Source organism: Ceratotherium simum, chromosome 6 (assembly GCF_057802395.1).
Source record: "Ceratotherium simum simum isolate JZ-2026a chromosome 6, ASM5780239v1, whole genome shotgun sequence".
Lineage (NCBI taxonomy): Eukaryota > Metazoa > Chordata > Mammalia > Perissodactyla > Rhinocerotidae > Ceratotherium > Ceratotherium simum.
Window position 1 is genome coordinate 61,449,720 of NC_141905.1, and position 18,906 is coordinate 61,468,625.

At 54.7% G+C, this 18,906-nt stretch overlaps 1 protein-coding gene across 3 annotated transcripts; it reads left to right on the forward strand.

Annotated features, from left to right (window-relative positions):
• Window positions 1-574: 574 nt before the first annotated feature.
• On the forward strand, window positions 575-8,901 carry SFXN3 (sideroflexin 3). Of its 3 annotated transcripts, none has more exons than XM_087432472.1 (11): window positions 575-793; window positions 2,963-3,126; window positions 3,799-3,973; window positions 4,331-4,425; window positions 4,797-4,872; window positions 5,035-5,120; window positions 5,390-5,517; window positions 5,673-5,722; window positions 6,636-6,685; window positions 7,155-7,202; window positions 7,467-8,901. In XM_087432472.1, exons 2-11 carry the CDS (start codon window positions 2,966-2,968, stop codon window positions 7,561-7,563), a joined length of 966 nt encoding a protein of 321 aa, XP_087288598.1. In that variant the 5' UTR covers window positions 575-793; window positions 2,963-2,965; the 3' UTR covers window positions 7,564-8,901. The 3 variants fall into 3 exon arrangements, with proteins under 3 accessions (XP_087288598.1, XP_087288599.1, XP_087288597.1); XM_087432471.1 differs by lacking the exon at window positions 575-793 and adding an exon at window positions 1,500-1,729; XM_087432473.1 differs by lacking the exons at window positions 575-793; window positions 3,799-3,973 and adding an exon at window positions 1,158-1,729 and having other exon boundaries at window positions 4,327-4,425.
• The last annotated feature ends 10,005 nt before the right edge of the window (window positions 8,902-18,906 follow it).

The following is an 18,906-nucleotide window of genomic DNA, read 5'->3' on the forward strand; positions in this document are numbered from 1 at the left end:
GGGACTCAAGGGCAGGGCTTCAGGACCTGGGACAGCTGTAGCCAAGGCCCCCAGAGATTCCCAGGGCCCCAGAGATTCCCTGGCCCCCAGAGGTCCCCAGGCCCCAGGCTGCTGTCCCCTTCATCCCTCTTCCTCTCCTATCTAAAAAGGTTGCGTGAATCTCTCCCAGGCTTGCGGGTGAGGACCTGCTGACGAAAGCCCCACGACATCCAGCGTAAAACCCGGGGCCAAATACCCCAGAGCAGCTCTGGGACCCAGAATGCAGCATCCTACCCCCGGCTCCGTCCTCCCGGCCCCCACCTCTCAAGCTCGGTCCCCCTCACCTGCTCGCGTGTGCGGCAGCCGCCGGCCTCGCCCGCCCGCGGGCGCGAGCGACTGCAGAAGCCGGGGAACCCCGCCCACGCTCCGCCGAGGCTGCAGGAACAAGGCTGGCCTGCGCAGCCCCGGGCTCCCATTGGCTGGGAGGGCCGCCAGTCACTCTCTCCTGCCACCTCCCTTGGGCGCCCAGGACAGCTGTTTGTCACCTAGGCTGCGGCGGCTGAGTTATATCCGCTACAGTTCGAGTTCTGATGCCCCACCCTGCCCCGCGAACTCAGCGCAGGGAAAGCCCAGAACCCCGTCTTCTCCAGGCCAAGGCAGCTCCCAGGGCTCATGGAATTGCCACACCTCCGCGGTCACCCCTGAGGCCTCAGTGAGGGAGTGTCACCTGGGCAGAGCGGGCCTGAGCCTGCGGTGGGCAGGAGCGTGGACTGGGGTCTGGGTGTGCAGCAGCTGTGCTCTGTACGGTGACTGGGTGAGTTGTGAGTGTTTGTGTGGCTGAGCTTTGCCTTCTTCACATGCATCCCCCTTCTATGTCAGAAAGTGTGTGGACAGCCAGTCCTGGAAAGGACGCAGGGCGGGGCAGTTGGTCCCAGAACACTAGGGGGCGGAAGATTCTTTCTGATTCACTTGCTGGAGCCTTCTGTCCCTTCACATCGCAGGGCAAGGACTGGGGCTAGGGTCTGTGGTGCAGAGGTAGGGATTGGAAGCACAAGGAAACTGGGGACTCAGAGGAGCTAGGGGTTTCAGAGGCGAGTAAGAAGGGGCCTGGGGAGGAGGAAAGGGCTGGGGACATAGAAGGGGCACAAGCAAGAGCGAAACGGGACTGTGAAGGGGTGCGAACGCCGAGGTGCTGCGAAAGGAGCTTGTGGGAACCGGGATAGGCGCCCAGGGGGCCAAGTAGGCGGAGGCCACTGCCAAGGTAGCCGTCAAGTAAACAAGCCGGGAAGTAACTCGAGTCCCTCCGAGCGCACCACCAGAGGATAGCCTCTCCACGCCGCCCGCCTTCGCCCTGGGTACCTAGACCCCTTGCTGCAGAGGCCGGGTGCCTCCCGAGGCCAGCCAGGGGACTGCAAGCAAAGCGGGCAGCACCCGCGGCTCCTCCCCTCCTCTCTCCCGCTGGGAATCCGGCCAGAACTGATCCCTCAGCCCCTATTGGCTCTGGGAGGCAGCGTGAGGCTGAGTCCCAGTAGCCGGGGCTGGGGGCGTCGCCCCAAACGACACCCGCCGCCCCCGGACTCTGCCAATCCGGGGCACACCGGGCGGACGTGCCAGGGGAGCCCCCGCCCCTCCTGCTGGTTAGCGTCACGCGTGACGTTACGCGTGATGGGTTGGAGGGCGGGGGTGATGCGCGAAGAAGAAGGCAGATCTGAGAGCTGCAGAGGCCAGGACCCCAGGAGCCCAGGAGCGCGTGAGTCCTGCTGCCCTGGGCGGGTTCGGGGGTCAGGGGAGTAGGGAGTTGAGGGCTGGGAGTCGGAGAGGGAGGCCTGCCTTGAAGGGTGCTCTCTGTCCTGTCCCATTCAGCATCTTTGGCTCTAAGGAGGTTCAAGGGACATAAGAGGAAGTTGGTAGCGGGGAGGAATGTCAGGGTGGGGCTCTGAGTGGTCACACATTCAAGCGTCTGCAACTGATGGATATGGGCTGTGTGTGTGTGTTTGTGCGTGCAAGTAACAGTCTTTGTGGGCCACTGTATGCAGGGCGTGTCCACCCTGTTTGTATGTCTATGTAGGGCTGTGTGATGGTGTCTTTGTGTGTGGGTATGTGATTGTGAGTGTGTGAGAGAAGGGAGGGTGTGTCTGCCTGTGAGGGAGGAAGTGTGGTTGGAGAGGATTAGTCATTCTGTAGGATTTTGCCCAGTGCAGCCAGATGGCTGCTCCAGGCTCTCTGTGCTGGCTGGAGGGGGCACTTACTGAATCCTGCTCCTTTCTGGAAGCAGGTAGCTCGGGGAGAGGTAGATGAGTGTCTGTGCCAGCCCTGCCCAGCTGGGGAACAAGGAGAGCCTTGAGCCTTTAGTGGGGGTTGAGGAAGGTGGGTCTTGTGCATGCCCATGAACACACACACACACACACTCTCACACGGCTGGCATCAGAGTCCCCTGTTTGAGATCTGGAATAGATAAGCCCTAGAGTGGCCAATGAGATCTTGCTCTCCTCCAATCAGGGGCTGGGGTGTGGGATGGCGTATGCTATCTTCCCAGACAGCCTTAGGGGTTTGTATCTAGGTCTCAAGGCAACTGGGGCCTAAAGCTGACAGGAACAGAGATGTGTGATGCATATAGAATGCATTTTTGTGAATACAGAGCACAAGAGTAGCTGCATAGGATTAGCTGCTGCTCATGCATCGACGACACACATATAAATCCTCACTCATGAAAATCTGCACCAGGCCACAGCATAAGATGATCTATTTTTGTGGTTCTGTTCTCCTCGCCCCCTCCCCCAGTGGCTGCAGATGCCTGGGCCAAGACAATGCCTAGAAAACAGCTCCTCCCCCAACCCTTGCTTTACCTATCTGGAGTCACTTTGAGCTCTAGAAGGGATTGGCAATAGGCCCAGGGACCAGGGCAGGGCCACCAAAGTCTCCCCCAAGTGGAGCCCTTGGACCCCCTCCTTGGAGTCCTCTCACTCTGGTCCCTGCTCTGCAGAAAATGGGTGAATTGCCCTTAGATATCAACATCCAAGAACCTCGCTGGGACCAAAGCACATTCCTGGGCAGAGCCCGGCACTTCTTCACTGTTACCGACCCCCGAAATCTGCTGCTGTCTGGGGCACAGCTGGAAGCTTCCCGGAACATTGTGCAGAACTACAGGTGACTCCCTACCCCGTCTGACCCTGTACCCCACGGTCTCATTCCCTGCCATTAATACAGTACCTTTTGTACCTGCCTCCCCAAGCTTGAGAGTGAGCCTGTCCTACTCATCAGTCCCCTCACTCCCTGGCCCTGTCTGCTGGAATCACAGATAGCTGTGGCACAGAGTTTTAACCCAAAGGATTTTAGGGTGTTTGGGTTGAGGATGTGGCATTGATAGTTATGGGGGGGGCGCTGCTCTGTGCCTCACAGACCCTCTATAGAGACCTATCCCATTGCTGGGCCACCCTCTGCAAGGACAGAGGGGCTCAAAATTGAGTCCCAACAAGGTAGGAGGCCATCCCCTTTGTCTGCAGGAGGAAAAACCCTTGCAATGCCCTCAGCCATTTTTGACCCATTGGAAACCACCAGTACCCATGACGCAGCACTTAGGCAGAAACAGAAGGGCACCCCTCTTTGTGTGGCTAGAAGGGAAATAGAAATAGGACCCCCCCCACACACTTTCTGGGAAGCTTTGACTCTCCCCCAGAGACAAGGAGCTCCTTTATTCTAAGATTGGGGGCCAGAGTGCCTGGTCCTCTGCCCAGACTTCCCCTGAGCTGGGTGGGCAGGGCTTGGGAGGGCAGATCTGCCCTCTAGAATTGCCTGTCTGCTCCCTGCCAACCTCTGCAGGGCTGGCGTGGTGACTCCAGGGCTCACCGAGGACCAGCTGTGGAGGGCCAAGTATGTGTATGACTCTGCCTTCCATCCGGACACGGGGGAGAAGGTGGTCCTGATTGGCCGCATGTCAGCTCAGGTGCCCATGAACATGACCATCACTGGCTGCATGCTCACCTTCTACAGGCAGGTCCTGTCCCGGTGTCCCCTCCCTGAGCGCTCTGTCTTAGCCAGAGTGTGGCTTGATGACTAGGTGCTTCCTTTCTGGGCCAGTTTGGGCAAAAAATAGTGAGTGGGTGAGATCTTGTGTCAGAATCCCTTCCATTCCTCAGAACTCAGCCCTGGGGGGTCCTCCCAACCCGGAGACAGTGGTTGTGTTTGTGTAAGTGAGGAGGGTCATGCAGGGGTCACCAGAGCAGGTTCTTGGGTCATTGACTGGGTCCCTCCTGAGTGTTTGGGAATAACCTTTGGGGTTTCATTATCTGGGTCCAAGGATGAGGGACATTGTAGAGGAGGCAGAAGTAAGTGTCTTTGTTCCCTCAGGAAGACCCCAACTGTGGTGTTCTGGCAGTGGGTGAATCAGTCCTTCAATGCTGTTGTTAACTACTCCAACCGCAGTGGCGACGCTCCCATCACTGTGAGGTGAGAGCCCGTCCCCAGGGACGCTTCTCCCCTCCTTGCCCAGCACTGCTCTCTCCCCTTTGCGCCTGTTCTCAGAGGGCCCGTGCAGCCAGTGGCTCAGCGCCCTCCTCTCAGCCTGCCCCCCTTCCCCACTTTCCTGGCCTAACTGAGGGCATGGGTTCCTCTTGTGTGTCCTTTGGGGACTCACTCTTCCTCAAGGGGAGGGATTGGGGCTTCCAGACAAGTCTACACTGGAGCCTGGGAGGCATTTCTCTGCAATAAGGCCACCCTCCCACGCCTCATGTGTTGAGGATTTGGCATGTCCCTGAAAGAAAGAACCACATACTGAACTGTTCACCTCTCCCCTTGTGTCCTGCCTCTTCCACCCACAGGCAGCTGGGAACAGCTTATGTGAGTGCCACCACTGGGGCTGTGGCCACGGCCCTGGGACTCAAATCCCTCACAAAGGTAAATGCCCCCCCCTTCCACTGCAACCCCATTCACCCTTTATCCACCTCCTTCTTCCCCATCACCCCACCACCTGACCTATAGCCTCCCCACATGTCTCCTCAGAGTTCCCCACCACCCCATAGCCCTTAGGGCCGTTAAATGACCTCTTTCCTCCCCCAGCACCTGCCCCCGCTGGTCAGCAGATTTGTGCCCTTTGCAGCTGTGGCAGCTGCCAACTGCATCAACATCCCTCTGATGAGGCAGAGGTGAGTGGCCCCGACTCCTGGCGTGTGTGTGCCCAGGGTGCATCTGGACACACCATCCAGCCATGTAGACCAGCCCAGAGTGGGGACACTCCTCTCCCTCCCTGGACATGAGCTGCTGGCCCAGTCTCAGTCTGATGCTAGGATCCTGGAGTGGGGAGAACCACCCTTTGGATCTAGGCTGTCTGAGAGAACCCCAATAGCTGCCCATGAGGGCATTGCAGGTGGGGTTTGGGGCCTGTGATCTGACCCCTACTCCCTTCGCTTCCCAGGGAGCTGCAGGTGGGCATCCCGGTCACTGATGAGGCGGGTCAGAGGCTTGGCCACTCGGTGGCCGCAGCTAAGCGGGGAATCTTCCAGGTGGTGGTATCAAGAATCTGCATGGCGATTCCAGCCATGGGTGAGGCGGGGGTGGCGGGGTGGGGCACGGGAGGCTCTGAGAGAAGGGAGGTGCGGTTCTCTAAGGGGGGCCATAAGACCGTGGGGGGATTCTCCCTTCCTTTGGGTCCCAACTTTCACTCCACTGCTTCCCTCCCTGCCCTGCTCTCCCCTCAGCCATTCCCCCCGTGATCATGGATGCTCTGGAGAAGAAAGACTTCCTGAAGGTAGGTCACTCACCTCTCCCATCCTGGAAGTGGTAGTGGCTGGGAGCAGAAGTGACCAGTGCCTAGCCCTCTCTCCAGCCTGACCTGAGTCTAAGACTTGCCACCTGTTTGCCCCACCCTGGCGCTACCCCCTCCACCTTCATTCATTCAGCAAGAATGAATTAGGCTGGGGTGAAGGAACACTGAGGGAGCAGGAGAAGAGGATAAGGGAAGGAGAAAAATGATTTCTGTCCTGAAGGAAACTGGTGTCACTCCAGACGCCTCTGACACACACAGGGATGGACTATCACAGTCACACCTGATATGACATTCATGCTGTCACCCACTAACAACAGCGAGACAGACACACAGACACAGACACACAGGCTCACACATGCACAAACAGGACAGGGAAGCAAGGCAGAGGAACACAAGCCCTGGCTCACTCATTCAATCATTTATTCACAAACATTTATTGAGCACCAGCTGCGCACACTGGAGAAACAGAATGGTGGTCCCTGTGACTGAAGCGAATCAAGAAGGGTGTACAGAGCAGGACATGTGTTTGGAAAGGGACAGATTCGTGCCAGTGGGGCAGGAGGAAGTGAGTGGAGGGTTAGACGAGGCTTCCTGAAGAAAGCCGCTCCTGGAGGAAGTGAGGGAAGAGAAAGGGGCAGGGAGTGCTATGGGAACCAATTCTGAGAGGCGAGAATGGGTGAGGGGACACTAGGGAGGGTGTCAGCAAACAGGCCTGGCTGGAGTGGAGGATGGTGATCTGGAGGTCCCAACCCTGTCCTGGGCTTGGGAGAAAGAAAAGGGCCGTGTATCAGAGGCTCAAAGGCAGGGCTGTGGTATAGAGCCATGGTGGGTACAATGGGGTGGGGGTTAGGGGGCAGGGGACACATGCCATTCCATTGTCTCTGTCTCCCCACAGCGCCGCCCCTGGCTGGGGGCGCCCCTGCAAGTGGGACTGGTGGGCTTCTGGTAAGTGTGCAGGGAGTTAGGAGGGTGTGTGGGAGTGCCCTTTCCATGGTGGACATGGGTGGTTATTACTGCTTTTAAGATGTTTGTATACACATTCATTCATACATTCGGCTGGTAGGGGTCTTGGATACCTGCAGAGAATACTGGGTGTGTTAGGGTGATCCCTGTCCTTGAAGGTCAAGAGTCTAGTTGAAGGGGTTCCAGACTTCATCTACAAGAGGAAACCATGGAAAAATCTTTTGGTACCATCCAGAAGTTTCATGCACATTTAATTCCTGATTCTGTCACTTGCTGGCGGTGGAGCTCCGGGTCACTGTTCTGGAAGCTCTTTCCTCAGCCAGAACCTAATGTCAGTTGGCTTTAATCAATCTCCACGCCTAAGGGCTGTCTCCAGAGAGGGGGTGGGGTACAGGGAGGGAACCCTGTACATCAAGCTTCACGAACCCTTCCAACACTCTTCTCTCCCCAGCCTGGTATTTGCCACCCCCCTGTGCTGTGCCCTGTTCCCCCAGAGAAGGTAAGTGCTGCCCTGGGCTGGGCTGGGGCTCTGGCTGGTCTCCACCTCTCTGGAACCAGCTGACCTTAAGTTCCTTCAGTGTGTTCCAGGAGGAGGCCTGGCAGGCACTTGACTTATTCTGGGGGTTGGGGAATGACAGTGAGCTGGACTTCTGGCAGTTGAAAGAGAAGATTCTTCAGCCTGGAAGGAGGAGGGATGGCGATCCCTTAGCCTGAGGGGGTTGGGTTCAGGGGACACTCAGCCTGCCTGTGTGTTCTGTTGCAGCTCCATACATGTGAGCAGGCTGGAGCCGGAGCTGAGAGCTCAGATCCGTGAGCAAAACCCCAGCATCGAAGTGGTTTACTACAACAAGGGGCTTTGAGGGAGGGGCAGCCCCTGGCCTCTCCCTCACCCCCTTGGGCTGCTGCTTCAGTGGAGCCTTGCCATCCCTACCACTTGCCTGTCTGCCTGATTCTGGGCAGAGGGCTTAGTGGGGGAGTGGCCATTGAGACCAGCATCCATTCCATTAGGCTGCGAGAGGTGCCCCCGTAAACCTTTTTCTCTCCTCTCTCCTTTCTCCTGAGCTTGTGTGTCTACTTACATATATATGTGATGTGTGTGTGTGTGTGTGTGTGTGTGTGTGTGAACATGTGTACGTGCTGTCTTGGAAGCTAGGAGCAGACATGCTGTCCTGGGACGTCCTGATATCTGGCTTCCCTTCTCGGCCTCCTGCCACTTGCCAGCCAGCCAGGCTACAGGACTTCCTTGCCTAAACAGTTCCACCAGCCAAGTCATTTCTGACAGCATCTAACCCCTTCTGGACACAGAGGAGCCCCAGAATCTCAGGACAGAGACTGAGGGACACTAGCAGGCCAAACTTCAGATTTCTGCTTCCTGGCTCCCAAAGCTGACTCAGCAACGGGGCTGGCAGAGGAAGACATGTCAGGATAAGGGAGGCAGGAGGCTTATGCCATACCCCACATCCTGGACTAGATCATTTCTTCTCTTCTTCTCTACCAGAACAACAGAGTGTTGGTATCCTGTACTGCTCTTGCTGTCTTCCCATCTTCCCCACATTGCAACGTGGGCATCTTCAGGAACAATCCTAGGAGTTCTTGGTCCACTCTGACATCATAACCTCAAATCTAAACCTACAATCCCAACCCCCTCCATCAACCAAAAATCCACGAAGACAAAGCAAGCATTCCCCTTTAAGAGCTCCCATGGCACCCTCTTACAGAGGGACACAGTTGTGGGAACGGTGCTTAAACTCCACAGGTATCTGAGTGGGTGTAACTAGGACACCCTCAAGGGCAACTAGGCCCAGAGTGTACAATCTGAAGACTGAGAATTTTGTGTTCCATTGCCCCTTGTTAGACATTCAGCTGAACTCCCACCTTAGCTCCTTCTCTTTCTTGAGGCTTGGCCCTGCTCCCACACCCACCCCACTCCCAAGAGGAGGAAGGACCCAGGCATCAAAGGACCCTGGTCCAAAGAGGAGGTGGGCTTGGGGATGGAATATGTGGTGGTAAACTCACAGAGTGCGGAGTTGGACCTTGACTCCAACTCCCATGACCTCTGGTTGAAGGGGTGGGTGGGGCGGATGAAGGCCTCAGTGGGATCCTCTAAGAACACTTTCCTGTTCCCCCACCCAACCGCCACGAGTGATAAAAGCTATGATGCCATTGTTACTCAATAAACTGAAAACCTGTCTACTTCACTTGATTTCATGTCCTGAGTACCCAGGAAGAGCCTCCTGCCTACAGCTTTCTCTTCTCTCCCCTCGGAGTCCAGGTCTTAGTCTCTTCCCTCCCTTTCTGTAGGGAGCCTCAGCCTCCAGCAGAGGGCGCTCTGAGACTAGAAAATCAGTCCTCCATCTGCGCCCTGAGTATTAAAGTAGAGGGGGATGTAGATGTCTCCACCTTCTATTCCTCAGCAAATAGAGTCCTGGCCTCATTTCCTTCTTTGCTAGGGGGGCTGATCACACTCCTCAGGCTCTGCTTCTTGGTTTCCTTCAGGCATTTGACATGGGTGGTGGCCTCTGGTCCCCAAGGAGGCCTCTGGAGAGAGGAAGGCTAAGGACTGCCCCGCTCCATCAGAGAGAAGTTGTTAGGGCACCAGCATGCCCTCCACGCCCCAGCTGATACCACATGGGAACAAGCCTGGCAGGGACCCTTTGCTAACACCCCTTTCCCCCGCCCCAGGGCCCTCCACTCCCTCCCTGCTTATGTAACCTCTTTTTTTTTTTCTGGGAAAAATGAGGCCAAAAGTTCCTGCCTGTGTGCAGCTGGAGGGAGCCACTATTAAAGAGCTTATAGTTGGCTCTCCTGCCCTAAGTCTTGGCTTTGGGAGATTCAAAAGAATAAACATGAATAAACCTATAATAAAATCCAGTCCCTACTCCCTGGAGGAAGTACCCCTCATCTCCCTTTTTCAGCTCAAAGCTCTCACACTAGGTGGTGGGGAGAAATCCTTAGGGCTGAAAGTGAACCTGCTGCGTTGGCCTGGACTCACGCACTCCTCCTAGGAAGTAGAAGTTTACCTGTATGGGCAGGGGGGCGACATTGGCTACTGCTCACTGAGTCCTACTGTGTGGTGCCAGACTTACTGAAGGCAAGTGCTTTAAGTCCATTATATCTTTTGGTCTTCACAACCACCCCTGTGAGGCCAGACATGTTATATCCATTCTTAGCAAAGACACAGGCTTAAAGACATTAAGAAAGTTGCCCATAGCTACACAACTAGGAGGTGAGGGAGCCAGGATTCAAGCTGAGTTGTGTGACTCTGAAGCCACTGTGCTATGCTTCTTCCTCCCCTTCCAGCCACCAGCCAAACCTGAGGTCATTCTCCTAGTCCCTTTGACATTCCAAGGCATCTCCTCCTTGGGCCCAGTTTGTTTACAGGCCAGCAGAACTGACAGGCCCACAAGTGTACACAAACCTTTTATTAAAGCCACTGAGGAATTGCCAACCATGAGGATTTTATAGCTGGAGTATAAGCGAAGATTCCTATTCTTGATTAAATATGGGACATTTAGATAACCAGTTTCAAGTCCACCCTGTTCTGCCAACCTGGACCAGTGCTTCCCATCAAGCCCACTGGAGCCCTGGGTCAACTCTTGAAGCCTCTCTCTGCAGTTATAGCTTTGGCCTTTGGTAAGCCCCTTGAAAACAGGGCTTGTGCTTTTGCTGGGAAATCTATGTAAAATAAACCCACTTGGGGAGTGAGGTGCAGGGATCTCTGTAAAACAAAATCATTAAGAACATTTTATAACAGAATTATCTGTGCTCTGCAGATAACACTCAGCCACATCAGAGAGAAGATTGGCCAGGGCGCCAACGGGCCAATTTGGAAGTAATGCTTTCCTGCCATCTTTCCTTCCTAATTCCACACCAGCTCCTCAAAGCAAAAAAGTTAGGTTTAGACTAACTTCACAGGCTCTCTAGCCAGGTACGTTTTCCAAATTGCCTCCACATACTTGGAATTTTCCTCGGAAGTCAGCGTTTGGGCAGAGATAGCACTTTTCTCACTGGAAAGTAATCTGCCCCATTCTTGGGCCTCCTCTCTTCCTCCTAGTGCTCAGCGGCCAGGAACCTTTTCTGGGAGCCTGCATCAGCATCCTTGGCCTTCCTCCACAGCCTTCTTCCCCTTGCCTGGCCTCATCTGCTCCAGAGCTCCCACTCCGCCCATTATAAGAAAGACCACAACCCTCCCTCTCTCCTGGCCCACGTTCTAAGGAGAAAAATGGCCTGGGTCTAGAGCCCTAGCTTAGCCCAGCCATGAGGAGGGGGCCAACTGGGCATATCCTGCTCTTTTCTAGGGTCACTGGGACTAATGAGGCCGGCGTCTTAAGGCAGGTGGTTTAGGCCAGCTTCATCTCCGGCCCTGTGGCCTCATGCCAGTCAGACTAGCCTAGTTCCCGCTGGGTCCGGTGCCCTACGAGTCGAGCCGAGCCCCATTTCCTCCCAAACTCGTCAGTCTCAAACCAGCCCGGTCCCGGGGGCCTGCCAGTCATAAGTAAGCCACACCCCTCTGGGGGACATAGCCAGCTAGAAGCAGAGTTCCGCCCCTGCTGTGGCCCTGTCAGTCAAAGCTCAGCTCGGCTCTGCTCCACCTCCTTCCCGTTACCCGGGCAACGGCATTGGCGCCGAGCCCGGGACTACAGTTCTCCTTCCCTACCGGAGCCTAGAACCTTCGTTTCAGATCCGCTTCCCGGTGACCTCGGACCTGGTCCTCGTCCTCGGTCCTCTAAATCCGCCAAATGCCAACCCTCTTTTCGAGTTTAGTAACCGACTAGCGCCCCAGCGCCCCACCCTCCCCCTTTGACTTCCTGCCCAGAAATGCGCGAGGTTTTCGAGGATTCACGCGAGGCCTCTCTTTCTGGGTCCCAAGCCCAGATTTTTTTCAGCGGCCTCCGAGGCTGTTGGCCGCGGCTCTTGCTCCATCCTCCCCCTCTGCCTCTCCACGCCATTGCATCTTCCAGTTCAGAAAACGTTTACTGAGCTCTGCTAAGTGTGGCTGTGTGCCCGGCGCTGTGTATAAATGGCCTGTTGGGTGAACAGAGTCCCTTCCCATCTGCAGGGGCACAGCGCAGCTGTCTATTAAGGCACGTCTCCCCATTCCCTCTTCGTCAGTCTCCCCGCACCTTGCTGTGATCCGGTGATCTCAGATGCTGGGGCGTCCTTTCGCTAGGAATTGTGGAGGAATCTTGACCCAGTTGGATCCTTCCCCAAAAGAGAGCTTCCTGGGCGGCTCTCGTCTCTCTTCCTTTATACACAGATGTTTTTTCCTCACTGGCAGTCCCATCTCAGACTGCCAGAGGGACAACAGCAGCCTCAGCTTCAGGCCACAGCCGCCTCTAGCTTCGTCCTTCCAGTCTTCTCAGACCAGCGAAGTTTTGTAACTGAATAACGACCAGAAGAATGTGGGAGGAACTCTGCATAGCTTGGGCCACACACACAACTTCGTCCTCCCCTCACCTCCATACATCTAGTAGGAAATAACCCCGTGCCTGTAAGGAGCAACCAGCAGCTCCTTCAGGTTAAAAGTGTTTGCTTATGGAGCAAGAGTTTGCTATGTTAACTATGTTGTTAATCTATAAATTAACCAATTAACCACCTATGTTGTTTTCTGACTGAAGACCTCCCCTCCCCTATCACCAGCAAATAATCAACTGACAACTTTTATTTCCCAGAAGGAGCACTTCTGGTGTGGGTTTGTTTGTTTGTTTGTTTTTGTGAGGCAGATTAGCCCTGAGCTAACATCTGTTGCCAGTCCTCCTCTTTTTGCTGAGGAAGACTGGCCCTGGGCTAACATCTGTGCCCATCTTCCTCTACTTTATATGGGACGTGGCCACAGCATGGCCGGAGAAGCGGTGTGTGGGTGTGCATCCTGGGATCCGAACCCTGGCCCGCTGCAGCGGAGCACGCTTACGTATGGGTTTTAACTGAAGTTATTTTGTGGAAAGCAACAGAGAATGATTGTGGCTAGCTTCAGTAAGTAGCGGCATGTATGGGAAGGATTCCGCGGTAGCTCTCAGAACCAGAGACGGAGCTAACCAACCCGGCCTTGGAAAAGGCAGGGAGCTGAGCAGCTCTGGGGTCCTCGGCAACTGGAGTTTATGGGCACTGCCATTAAGGTAACAGCTTCAACCAGCTTCAGTCTCTGATCTCTCCATTCAAGTTGCAATAATTGGTACAGCTTAGATCAGTTGTCTACCCCTAGGAGGTGGCCAGAGGTCAGGGTCAAGTTGCAAGGACACTGGGCATCATTACTTCAGGTCCACCTCTGTGGTGGGGGCTGTTCCCAAAGAAGGGCACTTGTTGTGAGCTGGGAATTCCCCTGATTAGTATTTACTACAATATGTATTATTATTGGTCCTAAACAGATGATTCTCTCCAGTTTAAATGAAAGACTCCCTGAGAACAGGCAGCATATCTTCACTTTTTTCTATTGTGATAAAAAACACATAACATAAAATTGACCACCTTAACCATGTTTAAGTGTACAGTTCAGTAGTATTAAGTATTTCACATTGTTGTGAAACAGATTTCCATAACTTTTTCATCTTGCACATCTGAAACTCTACACTCAGGGAACAACTCATATCTTCACTTTTATATGCCCACAGCACCTATAATAGTGCCTGATCCACAATAGGTACTCAATACATGTTTGCTGAATAAATGAATGTGGAATCCAAAAGTGCCCTAAACTCCACTCATATGTTGGTCCAAGGCAAGGTTACTAGCACTGTGGTTCTTTTTTTTTTTTTTTTTTTTTTAATGCACATAGAGCTTTTTTTTTTTTCCCTAAAGCCCCAGGCGATAGTTGTAAGTCATAGTTGCACATTCTTCTAGTTGCTGTATGTGGGACGCGGCCTCAGCATGGCCAGAGAAGCAGTGCGTCTGTGCGCGCCCGGGATCCGAACCCGGGCCGCCTGCATCAGAGCGCACGCACTTAACCGCTAAGCCACAGGGCCGGCCCAGCACTGTGGTTCTTGATTTGTTTTACTTCTCAATAAACCTAAAAGAGTGACATATTCACAACAGAAACAATGGCTCACAGCTTTAGTGATTTTCAGCCCAAAGGATGGGGGAGCACATCCTCCCAGGGAGGCATATCAGAATCTTGGGGGCAGTATGGCTTGAAAAGTCCCCCAGGCAAAGTGAAGCGTGTCCCTAGATATGTCCCTACATATGACAGCCAGCAAGAGAAGGAACTCAGCCCTCCCTCTTCTGTGTCTCTCTGAGAGTCCTAAATGCAGGGGGGTGAGGGAAAGAGTGTCTCACAGGTAATCAGAGCCACTGTCTTCAACTCTGTTATCCCTCTGCTTCCCTGCACATGCCAATGCCTTTTTCCTTTGGAGGTTAGTTCCCTGTGGTGCTGACCTACCCTCCACCGCTGCAGCTCCTTGGGGCTGGCACTGAGCTGCCATCATTTAAAGCATACTGGAAAGGAGACACCTTCACCTTCTTTTTGTCCAGTTCTTATAGAGCAGTCCCACAGTAGAGTTGCTTGGGCCTCTGGTGATACAGTTGCATTTTCATGACCTCCTTTCCAGGGCACCAAGGCACAGTGGGGTGGGGGTGGTGCTGGACGTGGTGGTGTAAGATTAAGCATCACCCTACAATATACCTGGAAGCATTGCTTTTTATGATATCAAACCTTCTGCTGAGTCTGGTTCATCCTGCTGGACTTGCTCATCACTGCTAGTGATTTTCTTTCAGGGCCCCATTCCTGCAAGCTGGCTTCCAACTGTGAACCCCCAGGCTGTCAGACTCTCCTGCTGTATTATATCTGACCCCCAAATTGTGGGTAAGATTCAAGTTCTTTTCCTTTGGCCAAATCAGATGACCTCTGTTCAATTGTCCCAAACTTTCCAAGACCACTAAGGAGGATTGTTGCTTAAAGAAAACAGGCAGAAGCCCTAAATCTGCGGTTTCCAAACTGTGTACTGAGGCACCCCAGAGTGCCACAGTGAACTCAAAGGATGGCTGCAGGACATTTTAAGTTTTCGAGGGAAATCCAGCAATCCTCAACATCTGTTGGACACGCACAAACTACTAGCTCAAGTTACTTCACAATTTCAAAATTAGATTGTGCTGCATTACTTTCAATGATGTCTTTGCAAAACTGGGTTTTTGATGGTCGCTGTGACAAAAAGCAAAAACGACACAAAAGTCAATGTGGAACAGGAAATGAGGGTGGCAATGTCCAAGCTAATTCCAAGTTTTGAGAAATTATGCAAAGCCCAACAGGTGCACACCTTCCATTAGTAAGTAATCGAGGTTAAGAATGACATTAAAATATTCTTTTATTCTTCCAATTTATGTGTATTAGTTTTTCCGACAGCTACAAAGGAGTTAGGATGTAAATGCTTAGTAAGTTGTTCGGACCAAAGTACTTAAAGGGAACTGTTAGGTTTTTCTTTTGGCCTAAGGTACTGTGAACAAATTACTGAAAAGCTAAAATGTTTCCATGAAGGAATGAGGGAATATCACTGGGCTGTGTTTGGGTCTCAGACCTACCCTCTGTAAACTCACCAGGTACTGGGCTTCTGCAGGCCTCTTATTGAATTCTTAATAATTCCTTCTGGGAAGTCTAACCTTGTTTCAGTGATCCAGGTTTGTTACAATGTGATCAGGGGGTGGTAGAGAGTCCCTAGGGACTGGGGATGGTGGTGGTAACTTTGGAAACCAGAGCTGTGTTGGCCGGGCCAGCTCAGATCAGAAGCAAAGGAGAGAATGGATGCTGAGGACAGTGGGACCCCTTCTTGCCTGGCTCTGCTCTGCATCTGGGGTTGGGCTGCACCAGGTAGCGGGGTCTCAGTAAACTTCGTTCCCAGAGATCTGCCCCGCACTGCGCCCCCTGGAGGCCACACTGGGTCTGTTGGACTGGACGGACGTACTCTCTCTCTGCCGCTGGAAATCTGGCGGCCTTTGAGCCCGCATCCCGTGGAAGGGAGGGGGTGGCCACCGCTAGGGCCCCACGCAAGTCTATGCTTCTCCCTCGTTTCCTGCCTGCATCCTCAGGTGACTGGCGGGTGCCTTCCCGGCGCAAAGACCGCAGAACCGGCGGGTCTCTAGCTCCCTCGCTCATACATTAAAGATGCCGAGGCGCCGGACTGCAGTGCCACAAACATGAAGACAAATTTTCAATCCCGAGCAAGAAGATGCCAGGAGATGGGGGCCGCGGGAGAAAAATGAATTAGGTTTTTATTATGTGTTTTATTATGCTGTAATTGAACAGGATTAGGTGAGAATGCTACAATATATTTCCGATGCGGCTGGAGGGGGGAGGAGGTGGGAGCGAGGCTGACAGCGAGCGAGAGACAGCGAAGCTCGAAGAGAAGCCTGGGCTCTAGGACGCAGCGTGTCCCAGGGGAGGGCGGAGGAGCGGCGCTGACCGGCTGGCTGGGCCCAGCCACCCCCTAGCCCCCGCCCCCAGGCAGTTTGGGCCAGGACTGGCGGGGAGGTGAGGGAGACTGCATTGGGAGGACTGCGTTACCAAGAGGTCCCACTAGCATGTGCTGGAGGAGGGCATGAGCTTGAGAGCTGGAGGGCTGGGAGCTCACAAACCCGCCCCAGAAGGGAAACTGAGTCACAGAGGGGGAAGAGGCGCGGCTACGAAAAGACAGGGCCGCTGGCGTCATTGAGGTCCCGGACGCCCGCGAATTCACACTTGCTCCTGACATTCCCCGCCCCCGCACACAGGCATTGTAGGTCAGCAAACATTTGGGAGCGCCTACTTCGTGCCCGGCCCTCGCTTAATTGCAGGGCGACCCGGGTTTTCAGACAGTTCCCTCCCACCCAACTCCTGTCACTTTTGAAAAGATCCATATCTACGCAGGTCTAACCTGGCACCAACCCCTGCTCCCAGCGCTGCGCCCTCAGGAGGCTTTCTCAGGTAAAAGGCGCCCAAGTGAGCCCGCGAGCTAGGCTGTCCGCGCGGGGGTGGGTGAACCGTCCTCTCCGCCTGGAACCGCCTTCCTCTCCCGAGCTCGCCTCTCAGTCCGCCCCAGCCAGGGCAGCTTCATTAAGCGCCGCCGCCAGCTCCGAGTCTCACCTGCTGCAGCGCCCCTCGCGCTTCGCCAGGGACCCGCTCCTGGCGGTGATGAAGAGGCCCATTAGCCGCTTCTACCTTTAGGGCGGACTGGGCCGCTATCCCCACCTCCCAATTAGGACATTAGAAACCGTCAACCAAGATTAATAGTTGCCCGGCTCCGGGGCAGGCAGATGAGCCCAGATACCGCTGCAGGGCCGCTCGCTCCGCGTGGGCCAACTTGGTGCGGGCCGGGCGCACCACCTGCCGCCGCCATCCCTCCCTCCGCCTCCTTTTCCGCCCCCCAGGCGCACCTGAGACTCTCAGGTGAGCCCCACAGTGGGGTTGGGAGTGTCAGAGACAGGAACCCTATTCCCTGTTCGGTCTCCGATCTGGGCGTGCTTAAGGGCAAGGCGAGTAGGGGAGGAAGGTGCGCCCTCTCCAGGGGCCTCCGCCAGCTTTCCCCGTGGCTCGACTGAAAGACTTCTGATCTTGACTGATGGACTGACCATCGCTTTCTCGGAGGGGCTTCCTTGACCCCCTCTCCCCTAAGCCCATTTTTCCTCTTATTCTCGCTCATTGCTCCCCGTCATATTTTTCAGTATATGTGCCATATGTGTACATATTTGTGATTTTATCATTGACATCTGTCTCCCCCACTGGATGGTGGGCTCCAGGGGGAAGAGACTGTCGTTTTGCTCACCCCGGGCTCTGGAGGAGGCCTTTGGTAACTGTGTGTTGAATGAATGAGTGGGCAACAGGCTTGTCGCTGTGTTTTTATTGAAATAGCTTCTTCCTGTGCAAGGGCCCCCTACCCACTTCCTAAACACCCTCATAGCACCTGCACTTTTCCTTCTAATTCATATCATAATTGTAACTTATTATTTCCATGATTATCAGTTCTTCCCCTTGAGGCCATAAGCTCCTGGAGGGCAGGCAGGGACTGGGCACACAGCTGCATCCCCAATGCCAGCACATAGTCTGACAGTTATGGTGTCTGAGGGCTCAGGAGCCTTAGAGATCTTCCCACCCCATTATTTTGAGGACTCCATGGCCTGGAGAAGTGAGTGACTTACCTGAGGTCACACAGCCAGCTAGAAGCAAAGCGAGGATGAAAACAACTTTTCTCTCTAACACACTATGCGTTTTCTCCAAAGGTCATATCATGTGGGACCCTGAGGAAGTCCCTTCTGAACTCTGAGGTTTCTAAGCCTTGGGGAGTCTGTGGGGGTGATTCCAGGTATCTCTTACTCCCCGATGGTGGTGATTCAGAACTAAGCCTTTCCCCCTCCCTCCAGGGTAAGGGGTTTGGGGCCAGGGACACCCTATACTCTGTGTCAACAGGGCAAATTCTTTCCATTAAGTCTCAACTCTAGTTCCTCCATTCCTTGGGTGTAAAACTAGGGGAGCGCCCTCTCTCCCGCCCTGGAGGGATGTCAACTGTCTCCCACTCCCCCCAACCCCAGGAGCATGAGGGAAAAATAATGATTTGGGAGCAGAAAATGAAGGGAACTACAGAGGAAGTGCTAAGACGGAGAGAGCGGGGCCTGAGCTCTTCCTCCACCTCATCACACCCCTGGTGTCACCTCTCTAGAACCCACTTAGTCTAGAGGGGAGAGGGAGGCAGAGGGGGAGGGGGCGGGACTGGGTTTGGGGATGGGGGTAAGATCGATACTTCACTGGGTTTTAATGACCGCAGGCTTTCACCTTGCATATAATGGGGTGAGCGGCGGTAAACTCTCACCGACAGAGCGGGCTCCCCCGGCCTTAATGAGATAATCAATACTTGTTCTCGGCTTAATTTCCATCTAATTGCTCTTTAACGACGCCGGATAATGGGCCGCCTCCTGTGAGGAGAGAGCTGGCTGGGAATCCGACCCGCCTCGGACTCCCGCCCCTCCTCCCCCGGGCGGGGTGCCCTCGCGCAGGTGGGATGGGGCGCACCACGCTGCCGGCGGAGCTGGAGCTCCCTCCGCCGGCCTCCTCGCCCCGCGCTACCGCCTGCTTGCGGTGTTCTCGGCCCCCACAGGGGCGCTCCAGGCCTGGGATGCGGGATCCCTGCCAAGCCACCGGGTTCTGGGCTCCGGGCCACCCACCTGACTGGGCAGCGGAACCGCGCGGTGCCCTCGCCCCCGGATGGCGCCTCCTCCTCCATGCTACCCGCGGAGCCAAGCAAGTGGGC

Excerpts from the sequence above, each read along its gene's own strand:
- SFXN3 (XM_087432472.1), top strand. The coding sequence starts at position 2,966 with ATGGGTGAATTGCCCTTAGATATCAACATCCAAGAACCTCGCTGGGAC. Across the intron at positions 6,686-7,154 it reads GTGGGACTGGTGGGCTTCTG|CCTGGTATTTGCCACCCCCC; the intron begins GTAAGTGTGCAG and ends TTCTCTCCCCAG. Across the intron at positions 7,203-7,466 it reads GCCCTGTTCCCCCAGAGAAG|CTCCATACATGTGAGCAGGC; the intron begins GTAAGTGCTGCC and ends GTTCTGTTGCAG.